The sequence below is a fragment of the Medicago sativa genome, chromosome 8 (genome assembly GCF_051527215.1).
Source record: "Medicago sativa cultivar Bolivia chromosome 8, Bolivia_mono, whole genome shotgun sequence".
Lineage (NCBI taxonomy): Eukaryota > Viridiplantae > Streptophyta > Magnoliopsida > Fabales > Fabaceae > Medicago > Medicago sativa.
This window is the reverse complement of record NC_140756.1, coordinates 26,759,949-26,774,380: the sequence shown is the minus strand read 5'-3', so window position 1 is coordinate 26,774,380 and position 14,432 is coordinate 26,759,949. Positions and strand designations below refer to the sequence as shown.

The 14,432-nt window shown below is 40.3% G+C and overlaps 2 protein-coding genes across 3 annotated transcripts in view; one reads left to right on the top strand and one right to left on the bottom strand.

Annotated features, from left to right (window-relative positions):
• The window catches only part of LOC146897984 (uncharacterized), a 46,997-nt gene that overhangs the window by 15,725 nt on the left and 16,840 nt on the right, over positions 1-14,432 (top strand). The window lies entirely within an intron of this gene.
• LOC146897985 (uncharacterized) lies at positions 11,957-13,372 on the bottom strand. Its single transcript, XM_085735387.1, has one exon. The coding sequence runs from the start codon at positions 13,370-13,372 to the stop codon at positions 11,957-11,959; it is 1,416 nt and encodes a 471-aa protein (XP_085591513.1).

Sequence of the window (14,432 nt, the reverse complement as noted above, 5' to 3'; positions counted from 1 at the left end):
TAAATTAAACAAAAATATAATATTAACAGTTAATTAGGACCAGAGCACTCTGGATCGAGGTGTGTGTTTTAGTATAAAATAAATGGAAAGATATAAATAAATATATATATAGAGAGAGAGAGAGGGGGGGAGGGAGAGAGAGAGAGAGAAGCACGAAAGGAGAAAAAAAAAAAAAAAGGAAAGAAAAAGGAGGATGATATACCTCTGTATGGAGAGTAGAAGGAAGGAAAAAAAAAGAAAAAAAACAAGGATTGTTTTGTTCGATTTTTTAGTTTGTTTTGGTAATGATGGTGTGTTGTTTTTTTTGTTTGATTTTTGTTTGTTTGTTGATGATGGTAAAAAAGAAAAAAAGGCTTTGTTGAGAAGTTTGTTTGTTGTTGTGGTTGAAGAGCTTGATGAATATTTCTTTGAGTATTCACGTGAGAGAAAGAATAAAATTCTTGTGTGTCAACTCCTCCCCTTTTGCCTTGCTATGTGCTTGTATTTATAGAAGCTTATGTCTTGAAGCTTCACAGACAAAAACAGCTGTGTTATCCTTGCTAAAAAACAGCCCATGTGCTTATGTCTTTGTTGGTTGGTGCACAAGAATGAGAAAAATGTGAATTTTGTTCATGCAGAACGTTCTCCAGAACGTTCTGGAACGTTCTGGAATTTTGTTGCTTGGTGCACAAGTGTTGCAAAAAATGTGTTATTCCAAGTGAAGAATGTTCTGAAGAACATTCTCTGCTTTCTAGCCTTTTGAGACAGCCCATGTGAGGTTGTAATACAGCTGTGTATGAGTTGTAATTGGATGTGATGGAATGACATCATTCTTATCCATATTTGTAGTTTCACCAGAATGTTCTCAAGAACATTCTTTTAGTTCCATGCACTTTTGAAGCAAAACGTGTGGTGTTGTGCAGCTGTGATCTTAGTAGCATACTTGATGGGACATAATGAGGTCACTTCATTTTACTTGTAGTACGACCAGAACGTTCTGGAGAATGTTCTGGTAGACCATTCTTGATTTCATCTCATGCCCCTCTGCCGAATTTTTCAACTGAACACGCTGAGACTGGCTGGGGTTAAATGACACGTGTCGGTGTATGAATGCATGATTATTGGTCAAAATTTAGGGTATGACAGATGCCCCTATTTAAGTTTCTTCGTCCGGAGATTTGAAGATAGAATCTTTGTTTTGACAGGTCGAAGACACTTAAATATCGAGTACACCAATTTTGACCAGTTGAGAACGCAATATTTATGAATATGAATGCATGCAAATGTGATTTACGAATGCAACAACGGCAACCCTATGCCGACTGGAGGAAAAAACTGATAATGGTTGCTGGGGAGGAAACAATGCCACTTATCTTTGCAGTGATAATGGCGAACATGGTAAAGAAGGATCTGTCTATTACTTTTGAAGTAGTAAAGACGAAGTCTGTTACCTTTGAAAATGGTAAAGACGAACATTAAGAAATAAAACCGTCTATTACTTTTGAAGTAGTAAAAGACGAAGTCTGTTACCTTTGAACTGGTAAAGACGAACATGACAGAAAATAAAATTGTCAATTACTTTTGAATTAGTAAAGGACAATGTATGTTACCTTTGAAATGGTAAAGACGAACAAGAGATAAATTTGTCAATTACTTTTGTATTTAGTAAAGGACAATGTCTGTTACCTTTGAACTGGTAAAGACGAACAAGAGATAAATTTGTCAATTACTTTTGAATTAGTAAAGGACAATGTCTGTTACCTTTGAACTGGTAAAGACGAACAAGAAATAAATTTGTCAATTACTTTTGAATTAGTAAAGGACAATGTCTGTTACCTTTGAACTGGTAAAGACGAACAAGAAATAAATTTGTCAATTACTTTTGAATTAGTAAAGGACAATGTCTGTTACCTTTGAACTGGTAAAGACGAACAAGAGATAAATTTGTCAATTACTTTTGAATTAGTAAAGGACAATGTCTGTTACCTTTGAACTGGTAAAGACGAACAAGAGATAAATTTGTCAATTACTTTTGAATTAGTAAAGGACAATGTCTGTTACCTTTGAACTGGTAAAGACGAACAAGAAATAAATTTGTCAATTACTTTTGAATTAGTAAAGGACAATGTCTGTTACCTTTGAACTGGTAAAGACGAACAAGAAATAAATTTGTCAATTACTTTTGAATTAGTAAAGGACAATGTCTGTTACCTTTGAACTGGTAAAGACGAACAAGAGATAAATTTGTCAATTACTTTTGAATTAGTAAAGGACAATGTCTGTTACCTTTGAACTGGTAAAGACGAACAAGAAATAAATTTGTCAATTACTTTTGAATTAGTAAAGGACAATGTCTGTTACCTTTGAACTGGTAAAGACGAACAAGAGATAAATTTGTCAATTACTTTTGAATTAGTAAAGGACAATGTCTGTTACCTTTGAACTGGTAAAGACGAACATGAGATAAATTTGTCAATTACTTTTGAATTAGTAAAGGACAATGTCTGTTACCTTTGAACTGGTAAAGACGAACATGATCAAATTTGTCAATTACTTTTGAATTAGTAAAGGACAATGTCTGTTACCTTTGAACTGGTAAAGACGAACGAGAGATAGATTTGTCAATTACTTTTGAATTAGTAAAGGACAATGTCTGTTACCTTTGAATTGGTAAAGACGAACAAGAAATAAATGTGTCAATTACTTTTGAATTAGTAAAGGACAATGTCTGTTACCTTTGAACTGGTAAAGACGAACATAACATTGAAATAAAACTGTCTATTACTTTTGAAGTAGTAAAGACGTGTCTATTACCTTTGAAATGGTAAAGATGAACATTAAGAAATAAAACCGTCTATTACTTTTGAAGTAGTAAAAGCGTGTCTATTACCTTTGAAATGGCAAAGATGAACATTAAGAAATAAAACCGTCTATTACTTTTGAAGTAGTAAAGACGTGTCTATTACCTTTGAAATGGCAAAGATGAACATTAAGAAATAAAACCGTCTATTACTTTTGAAGTAGTAAAGACGTGTCTATTACCTTTGAAATGGCAAAGATGAACATTAAGAAATAAAACCGTCTATTACTTTTGAAGTAGTAAAGACGTGTTTGTTACCTTTGAAATGGTAAAAGAAGAAACATTAAAAACCGTCTATTACTTTTGAAGTAGTAAAGACGTGTCTGTTACTGTGAATTACTCGAGATAAGATTTTGAACAAACACTGGGGAAATTTGGATAGACACTGTTAAAGATGAATATTTGGTGGGACCTGCCACTTGAAACAAATTTGATTGGTGACGCTTTTTGAATTAGTCCTATTGGGGATGGTACTTTTATGAGATACAACCGAAATAAGACAGCTGGGTGACAATGCAACCATGTATAAGTGATATTTGTATGCATGCTATGTATGTATGAATGAATGAATGTATGAATATGTATGAGACTCATATGACAGTATGATGGTAAGATTGATGAGACACAGCTGGGCAGGTCCAAAGGAAAATGGCCCGACATCACGCTACAATCGTTCAACACTCTTCATTGGGGATAACATTACTTGGGGATGAATCAAACATTGTCGGGGTAAGGCCCTTTTGAATAAACATTGGCAGAAGTCGCCGAGGCACTTTCTCAAATTCATGCTTCGAATAGTCATTGCTTTTTTTTGTTTGAAATCCCTAACTTTTGCCTGGATCGCCCTTTCGGGTTTTCAATCCACCGGGAAGCTCATTTTTGCCTAAGTCGCCCTTTCGGGTTTTTAAACTTAGCGAGCCCTCTTTTTCTTTTTCTCTTTTTTATATATTTTTTTTAGCAATGACTATGCGTAATTGTTGCATCCACCGCTTTCGGAACGAATGCTGACACATGCTTCTATGATGCATAATTGTAAAGACGATATGTTTGTCCTTTTTGTTCTTCTCGAAGAAAACACAAAAGTTTCAAAAGAATTTTTAAAGTTTTTTTTTTTTTTGCTTCAAGTACTAATATAAAAATGGAAGAAATTTTGCACATACAATAAACAAGAATTCCAAATAAAGAGGCACAGGCTCAAATTGATTTAATAGAAATGGTAACCGGCCAAAGGCATGTCTCCACAGATTACAGAATTTGGAAAATGGTAATTAATATGGGGAAGGTGCATTGAACATAATAACCGCTATGTTCCTTAAACAACTTTGAATTCCACTGCTTTGATGCTTTGATATCGGAGAACTTCTGACAGCTAAGGTGCCCCAAGTGAGCGATGCTTAATCTGATGCAGTTACTTGTCATAATCCCTTAACTTTTGCATAGATCGCCCTTTCGGGTTTTCGATCCCTCAGGGTAAACATTTTTTTTTTTTTTTGCCTCTAATTTTTGCATGGACCGCCCTTTCGGGTTTTCAATCCATCGAGACGCTCATTTTTGGTTTAGACCGCCCTTTCGGGTTTTCGACCTACCGAGCTGTTCTTTTATACATTTTTTAGACAAAGTATTTCTTGACTGCATCAGAATTCACAGGACGAGGTAACTCCTCTCCATCCATATTTGTAAGTATCAAAGCACCACCAGAGAAAGCTTTCTTAACAACATAGGGACCTTCATAATTAGGTGTCCATTTGCCCCTGGGGTCTGGTTGAAATGACTTGATACTTTTGACCACAAGGTCTCCTTCTTTAAGCTCACGGGGACGCACTCTCTTATCGAATGCTTGCTTCATTCTTGACTGATATAGTTGTCCGTGACACAAAGCTGTCATGCGTTTTTCTTCAATCAAGTTCAACTGATCATACCTATCCTGACACCATTCGGCTTCAGTCAACTCAGCTTCTTTCAAGATTCTTAACGACGGGATCTCAACCTCTACCGGGAGTACAACCTCCATACCATACACCAAAGAGAAAGGGGTTGCCCCTGTTGAAGTACGTACTGAGGTACGATAGCCATGCAAAGCATAGGGTAACATTTCATGCCAGTCTTTATATGTGACCACCATCTTCTGCACAATTTTCTTGATATTCTTGTTTGCAGCTTCAACTGCACCATTCATCTGTGGTCTATAAGGAGACGAGTTGTGATGTTCGATCTTGAAATCATCGCACAGTTCTTTCATCATCTTGTTATTCAAATTGGTACCATTATCCGTGATGATTTTGTTAGGAACACCATAGCGGCAGATGATATTGTTCTTGATAAACCGGACCACCACTTGCTTGGTCACATTAGCATAAGATGCCGCCTCGACCCATTTGGTGAAATAATCAATGACCACTAGTATGAAACGATGTCCATTGGAAGCTTTCGGTTCAATCCGACCAATCATATCGATGCCCCACATAGAGAAAGGCCACGGGGAAGAAATAACATTGAGCATGGATGGCGGTACATGGATCTTATCCGCATAAATCTGACATTTGTGGCACTTCTTGGCATGATGGTAACAGTCAGCATGCATCGTTATCCAATAATAACCTGCTCTCAACGCCTTCTTAGCCATTGCATAACCACTAGAATGAGTCCCGAACGAGCCTTCATGTATTTCTTGCATCAACAAATCTGCTTCACGCCGATCTATACATCTGAGCAAAACGGCGTCGAAGTTCCTTTTGTACAAAATATCGCCATTCAAGAAGAAACCACTAGACAATCTTCTTAGAGTCCTCTTATCTTTGCGAGATGCCCCGGTTGGATACTCTTGTGTTTGAAGGAAAACCTTAATGTCATGGAACCACGGCTTGTCGTCAAAGACTGCTTCAGCAGCAAACACATAAGCAGGGCGGTCAAGGAACTTGACGCTGATTAAAGGTACAATTTTGGGGCAATTCACTTGGATCATCGAAGACAAAGTAGCTAGAGCATCTGCCATTTGATTCTCCTCACGAGGAATATGATTCAATTCTACTTTGCTGAAGAAAGTTAACAGACGTCTGGCATAATCTCTGTACGGTATCAACCCAGCATGATGAGTTTCTCACTTTCCTTTAATCTGGTTGACCACAAGGGCTGAATCGCCATGTATCTTGATTCTTTTAATCCTCAAATCAATAGCTTCCTCAATACCCATGATGCAAGCTTCATATTCTGCAATGTTATTTGTGCAATCAAAACGTAGCCTTGCAGTAAAAGGGATATGGTTGCCCTTAGGAGTAACGAGGACTGCCCCAATTCCGCTACCATAGACATTAACAGCTCCATCAAATATCAAACCCCATTCTGATTCAGGATCAGGGCCTTCATTAATCAATGGTTCTTCACAATCCTTCATCTTTAAATACATGATCTCTTCATCCGGGAAGTCAAATTTGATAGGCTGATAATCTTCGATTGGTTGATGAGCCAAATGATCTGCCAGGATACTGCCTTTGATAGCTTTCTGAGTGCGGTACACGATATCGTACTCGGACAACAACATTTGCCAACGAGAAATTCTTCCTGTTAAAACAGGCTTCTCAAATAGATACTTGATTGGATCCATTCTAGATATTAACCAAGTAGTGTGATTAATCATATAGTGGCGGAGACGCTTGGCAGCCCAGACTAAAGCACAACAAGTTTTCTCGAGTGCGGAGTATCGAGACTCGCAATCAGTAAACTTCTTGCTCAGGTAGTAAATGGCGTGTTCTTTCTTTCCAGTCTCATCTTGTTGACCAAGTACACAGCCCATAGAGTCTTCTAACACCGTCAAATACATGATCAAGGGTCTTCCTTCAACTGGAGGGATGAGAATTGGAGGTTCTAACAAATACTCCTTGATACTATCGAAGGCTTTTTGACAATCTTCAGTCCACTTGATTCCTTGATCCTTGCGAAGCAATTTGAATATTGGCCCACATGTAGCAGTCATGTGAGAGATGAATCTGGATATGTAGTTCAGTCGACCAAGGAATCCTCTGACTTGTTTCTCAGTCTTTGGAGCAGGCATTTCTCTGATGGCTTTGACTTTGTCGGGATCTACTTCGATACCTTTCTGACTGACAATAAAACCCAGAAGCTTCCCGGATCTGACACCGAAGGTACATTTATTAGGATTCAGTCGGAGTTTGTACTTTCTCAAACGCTGAAACATCTTCAACAAATACTCAACATGCTCTTCTTCAGTCCCCGACTTGACAATCATATCATCTACATAGACTTCAATCTCTTTGTGTATCATATCGTGGAAGATCTTGGTCATACCTCTCTGGTAGGTGGCACCAGCATTGATCAAACCAAACGGCATCACTATGTAGCAGAAGGCGCCCCAAGGCGTGATGAAAGACGTCTTTTCTCTATCTTCGGGAGCCATCTTGATCTGGTTATATCTGGAGAAACCATCCATGAAGGAGAACACTTTGCACTTAGCGGTATTATCAACCAATACATCAATGTGAGGTAAAGGGAAATTATCCTTCGGGCTGGCTTTGTTCAAATCTCGGTAGTCGACACACATTCTGACCTTGCCATCTTTCTTCGGAACAGGTACTATGTTGGCTAACCATTGAGGATATTCAGAGGTGATTAGAAAACCAGCGTCAATCTGCTTTCGTACTTCTTCTTTGATCTTGAGAGCCATATCAGGATGAGATCTTCTCAATTTCTGTTTAACTGGAGGGCATTCGGGCTTCAGAGGTAGTCGATGTTCTACTACTTCCGTATCTAACCCTGGCATATCCTTGTATGACCATGCAAATATGTCGGCATACTCCCTGAGAAGCTCAATTATTCTTTCTTTAACTGTTGCATCCAACAATGCCCCGATCTTGATCTCTTTCATGTCTTCCTCAGTACCCAGGTTTACAATCTCGATTTCTTCCTGATGAGGCTGAATAGCCTTTCTTTCTTGTTCTAACATCCATCTGATCTCATCAGGAATCTCTTCCTCCTCTTCTACCATAGCCTCGTAAACAGGGACTTCAAAGTTGGGAGGGAGCATAGGGTTGCCATGTTCAACGGGCTCATTTATGTTTAGTCTGCACATGATTTATGATTGATTTTAATGAGTAAATGCAGACTTTTGAATTTGATTTTTTTTTTTTTTAAAAAAGAAGAAAACAAAATAAAAAAAAACAAGATTTTTTTTGGTTTTATGTGTTACCATTTTTCCAGAAAATGCGAAATAAAATAAAGTAACGGTCGTGATAGAAACGACGATTTTTATTTATAACAAAAGTATTTGAAGCAAAGCCCTACATGATTTCACTTTCGTCTGAGGCAGGACGAAAGGAATTTTAAGAAAAACAAAAACAAGACAAACACATTACTTAGAATAAGGCATCACAGAAGGGACGTCCACTGCGATCCAGTTGCAACAAGTTCCTACGGGCGTCACAAAGACAGGTGTTGCTTCTTCGGGCTGATCCTCGAGCAGTGCATTAATCTCTGATGGAGCATGAATGAATCCTGCACTATGAAAAGTACCTCTAGTAGGGTTGAATACCCCAGGCTTACTGTTGGGAAAACCTATTCCTTCTTTGCGTTTGTTCTCAGTTAGCTCCACTAACTGACCCCAGCCTTCAGTCTTACCTTCTTGTATTACTCTCTTGGCATCCTTCAGAGAAGCCATACAAGTCTCAACCTTCTCCACATTCTCTTCGGAAGAGAGTCCTTGAAATGATGATCCATCTGTACTGTTACCACCAATAAAGGAGAATGATGACAAATGGCTAACCAACAATGCTACCTCACCGTTCACGGTTATGAGTTTCCCTTGACTGACAAACTTCAGCTTCTGATGAAGTGTGGACGTTACTGCCCCCGCGTTATGGATCCAAGGCCTGCCGAGTAGGCAACTGAAAGAGGCCTGTATTTCCATAATTTGGAAATTAATCTTGAATTCATGTGGGCCCACCGAGATAGGTAATTCTATTTCCCCATACACAGACCTTCTAGTCCCATCAAATGCCCTCACCGTTACTGTGCTGGGTTTCAAGAGAGCCTTCGAACATGACAGCTGATCCAGGGTAGATTTTGGCATTACATTGAGAGCAGACCCAGTGTCTATTAGAACATTCGATAGAGAGTCCGATTTGCAAAGGACAGAGATAAGTAACGCCAAGTTGTGGTTTCTTCCCTCCGGTGGGAGGTCTTCATCGCTGAAACTTAAGTTGTTGCAGGCAGTCACATTTCCTACAATACTTCCAAACTGACTTAACGTTACGTCATCGTCCACATAAGCCTGGTCCAAGACTTTCATTAGAGTCTCTCTGTGGGCGTCAGAGCTTGATAATAGAGACATGATGGAGATTTTTTGCCGGAGTTTGCAACAGTTGATCCACAATCTTGTATTCGCTTCTCTTGATCATTTTCAAGATTTCATCGTTATCCTCATAGGTGGTTCCACTAGACTGTCCCATGGTTTTGCCTTTACCCACATTCTGCTCCTTCATTGGTTCTTCTACCGGAGCACCAGCTTCCTTCTGAACCACAGAAGGGATAATACGTCCACTTCTAAGAATTTGACTACTTTCGGCGATATTATCCACAGGGATTGGCAGATCCAGTGGTATCTTCTTTCCATCTTCTATGATTGCATACTCATAGTTGTATGGGATGGTCCTTTGAGAAGTGTACGGTATCTGTTCTGGAGAGCAAATTACCAGAGGAGTGCTGGTTGGCTTTGCCTGGCTGAGCATTATCACTAGTGGTTCCCGGGTTCTGAATACGGGTGTGATGACACAAACATCTTTATCCTTGTTTTTCCTGGTGACAATTAGCTCTTTTCTGTCTAGCAAACCCTGCACGTCATTCTGGACTTGTATGCAGCCACGAGGATTTACAGAACATATGTCACATGCTTCATGATCATGGTTGAAAAGAATCATCTCACACATCTTTATGTGTATCGGGACTAATGGAGTCTTGATATCACGAGAATTGAGGACTGGGCTGTCTTTTTGATATATTTGGATCATGTTAATAGCAGGCCCATGCGGTGGTAAAGGGTTGTTTTGGGCAATAGGGTCAGGGTTCGTGAAAGATAAATCCTTGTTTTGGATCAGTTTCTGAACTGCATCCTTGAGAGCGTAACATTGCTCCACATCGTGGCCTTGTGCTCCTTGATGGAAATCACATGTGAGCTCAGGGCGGTACCAACGAGGTAAGGGATTTGGTACCTGGGGGCGAGGCTTAGTTTGTACAAGGTTTCTCGCAAGCAAAGAGGGCAGCAAGACTTTGTACAACATAGGTATGGGAGGAAAATTGTTTCTAGGAGGGCGAGCTTGTTGTGGAGCTTGGAAATGATGTTGTTGTTGAGGATTATGTGGTTGAGGGTGATATGGGTGTTGGTAGTGTTGTTGAGGATTATGTGGTGGAGGGTAATTGGGCTGGTATAATGGAGGATAATATGGTTGAGGTCCTTGAGGCCTTTGTGGTTGGTGATTTGGTTGTTGATTTGTATTTGTGGAAAATGGTCGTGCTCTTTCGTTAGCCAACATACCGACTTCCTGTTCTTTCTTCCTTGGAAAGTTGCTTCCATATTTCTTTGTACCGCTAGTAGACGCACCGTCTTTCACTATTCGTCCTTCTCGGACACCTTCTTCGACATTTATACCTACGCGGACCACATCCGCGAAGCTCCTGGATGCACACCCTACCAACTTTTCATAGTAGAAAGGATTTAGGGTTCTCAAGAACAACTTGGTCATCTCACTTTCTTCCACCCGTGGGCTAACTTGGGCTGCAATGTTCCTCCATCGATGAGCATACCCCTTAAATGTCTCTCTATCCCCTTGAGTTTCAGCCTGGAGGTCGCCTCGATCGGGCGCCATGTCTACATTATAGTCATATTGTTGCACAAAGGCATCACACAAGTCCTGGAATTTTTGGATGCTTGCCTTATCCAGATTCGTGTACCATTTCGAAGCCGGGTAAGCCAAACTTTCTTGGAAAACGTAAATGAGGACCTTATCGTCTTTAGCAAACTCAGACATCTTCCTTACGTACATCGTCAGGTGATCATTAGGGCAGGAGTCTCCTTTATACTTTTCAAAGTCAGGTACCTTGAATTTGTGGGGTATCCGGACATCCGGTACCAAACAGAGGTCATAAGCAGATTTCCCGTAAGCTTCTTTTCCCTTTAGAGCTCTCATTTCCCGATGCATTTCTTCATACTTTTCTTGTAGATCGTCGACTCTGTCAGGCGCCCCTACACTTCCGAAATGGAAGATGGGTTCTTCTTCTTGTGGTGTAGCATGAACAACAGGCGCTGAGTAGGTCACAGCAGCTGGAGGAAACATCGGGACTTGCCGAGGAACATGAATTGCATGTTGAAAAGTAGGCATTTGTGCTTCACAGGCAATGGGGCGGAGTATCTCGCCGGCAGTCAAAGGTTGAAACCATGGCGTGGACCGTTGTGGAGCTGAGTATGTCGGAGTGTCGGCACAAAAAGTCCATTCAGGGCCAGCAGAGGTAGTAGCTTCAGCGTGCACTCTGATAGGAGAGGGAGGTGGGGGTGGAGCTTGTGCCACTGCCAAAACCTTTACCAGAACGGTTAACTCTTCCATCTTCGTTTTCATGTCTGCCAACTCATCCAATTTGGTGTTTAGAGCTGCTACCTCATCACGAAGTGTCGCATTATCTAGCTCGATGCGTTCCATTTTTCTCTTAAAGTTTGCCCGAGTGCCGTATACAATAGTTGACCGGTAGCGAGTGCGTCGGGCCACAGTTGAGACGACTTAAATTCTGATGAAGAAGAAAATTTAGTGAGACTTGAGTTCGGAAATTATGAAATGCAGGATGATGCATGATATGTTTATGCAAAAATGGATATGATTTTTCACTTATCGAAGGACTTATAAAAGCAAAATTGTAAACAAAACAACCCAACCATTGATAATAAATAAAGTGTTTACAAGATAATTCCCTTTCTAACAACTAAGCCAAGGGATAGACTTACAGACATAACACATTACAAGATAATTCCCTGGCTAACAACTAAGCCGAGGGATGGACTTATTATAAAAATGAAATGTAAGACATAAGGCAGCAACCAACTCGGGAGGAAGTTTCGATCCTCTATGGAGACGGATACGAACATGTGTTGGCAAAGAAAGCACTCCGCTTCTTCTTCTGTCCTGGAATCTGGCCAATTATGGCCTCCTTCTCTTCGTTCAATCTAACAATTTCCTTCTTCAACTCGCTGATAACCCGATCCTTCCGTTCAAGTAGGCCCATTACACATTCGTTCTCGCGTACTGCTTCTTTATACTCTTCTGTCACTCTTGTATTCTCTTCCATCAACTCAGCTATCTTTTTCTGATATTCCTTCTCAGTCTCAAAGGTCATAGGCATGGGTGGTGCTGGAGTAATTGTAGACAAGAACCTGGTGAGCTTATACGGCATTCCAAAGTCAATGGATCGATCAATAACCCACTGCGTATAGTCTGCATGGACGGCCCCCGTCCGCTTTCCTAACTGGCCTCTATCTCTCCTCCGGATGGCGTGCCAAGCTCGTGCAATTTGACGCCTCATTCCCGCAGCGTCACTCTCATTGTGGTAGTATATGTTATCTAGATGAACGTTGAGAGGCTTTCCTTCCATGGGGAGCCTAAACTGGCGTCTAGCAAGAACCGGATTATAACTGATTCCTCCATACATGCCGATGAGCGGTACATTGTTGAATATCCCGCAACTATCAATGATGGTTCCCTTGTCGTAAGCTGGTTCATACCACACCACCTCATTCGGAGTAAGGGGCATGAGTCTATCTGACCAACGGAGACCATCTGGATTGGTGGTGAAACGAGGAGTTCTGGGTAAGTGAGAGGTAATCCATCTATAGAGCAACGGTGCGCAACACTTGATAAGTCCACGACCCGCCAGGGTACGCTCATGGATGGAGTGATAGGTATCGGCTAACAAAGTGGGAGCAGGGTTTTTTGAAAGGAATATTCGGATGGCATGGATGTCGACAAAGTTGTCAAGGTTGGGAAAAAGCACTAGGCCATAAATGAGTAAGGCAAGGATGGCATCAAAGGCGTCAGCACTGGACATTCTGTAGAAATAGTCGGCTTTTTCGTACAGGAACTTGGTAGGGAAACCTAAGAGTTTGCTATTAGTGGTAATGTGGTCTCTTACTTCGGTAGTTGGTAAATGGAGAGCTTCGGCGATGGTTGAGAACTTAGGAGGATTTTCAAGACCGCTGAAAGGTACTTGATTAAGCACTGGTCGATCAATCCAAAAAGCATATTCTTCCAAAGTGGGAACCAATTGAAACTCTGGGAAACCGAAGCAATGATACTCTGGGTCATAGAACTGAACAAAAGTCCCAAGGAGTCCTTCGTCGACCTTCATCCGGACAATACCAAGCAGATTCCCATGGTCCTGATGGAAGCGGTCTGAGCATTTCACCTTATTCCTTAGATCCCTTAACCTTACAAGATCCAGATTCCTGAAGCTATACTGCTTAAGCTTCCTTGTCTTAAAAGCCATATCTACGATGTTTACAATAAAACTAATATAAATCCTTCAATATTTTAATGAATGGTAAAAGTTTTCATGAATGAATGCATGGATGTATGATCATGCAAGGAAATATGAGGAGGTTTAAGATATACAATGTTGGAGCTTTAGGGATAACAACGCCACTTGGTAAGGGCTAAGATTTTTATTTGCACATGTAACAAAGGTTCTACCAAGGTCCCCAAAGTTTTCAACCACGTCCGAACATTTGTTAGGTGACGAGAGTACTCTCGTTCCAACAATATTCATCGGTTAGTCTCGTTTGGGTGTAGTATCGCGTGACGACCAATACGAGAGTACTCTCGACTAGCCACCGTACTACGTCCTAAAAAGCCAAGATGGGTTAAAGGTGACTAATGGTTCTCAACTTCGACGGTCACTTGAAAGTAACATGCCATACGCGAGTACTCACGTCGACAAACGTATACCTCCAAGATACCTCCATTGAGTGGGTTATCACATGTACCAATACCGAAGAGTACTCTTGGTATGGATACTATGATTATACCCGATCCTATCTTAAGTTCCCTCAAGCCCGGGTATAGAGCTTATCTCACCACTCACGTTTAAGAAAGGAGGAAGGAGAAAGAAGAACAAATATATACGTAATTTCCATCTTTTATTAAAACTTTTTTTTAAAATTTTATTATTATTTTTTTTTTTTTTTTTTTTGCAAGTTTATAACACAAATTTTAAATAATGTCAAGTTAGGCTCAACCCTCTTACTTTTACTCCCCAGTGAAGTCGCCATTTCTGTCGCGTCATTTTTCGGACGGTCGAAGACCCGCTTTTGATTTCACGACTGAACTTTTAATTCTTTTCAAAAGAAAGTGGAAAAAGGTTCAAATACCACGTTTTTAAGGGATTAAGGGTTCGGGGGTTGTTTATATTTAGGGAAGGTGTTAGGCACCCTAAATATTCGTAGTACTCTACGAGAACCTCTTGATTTTACTTAAATTTTGTGCTATAAACTTGCTTGCTTTTTAAAAAAAAGTTTGAAATGATAAAGAAAAATAGAGACCTAATTATC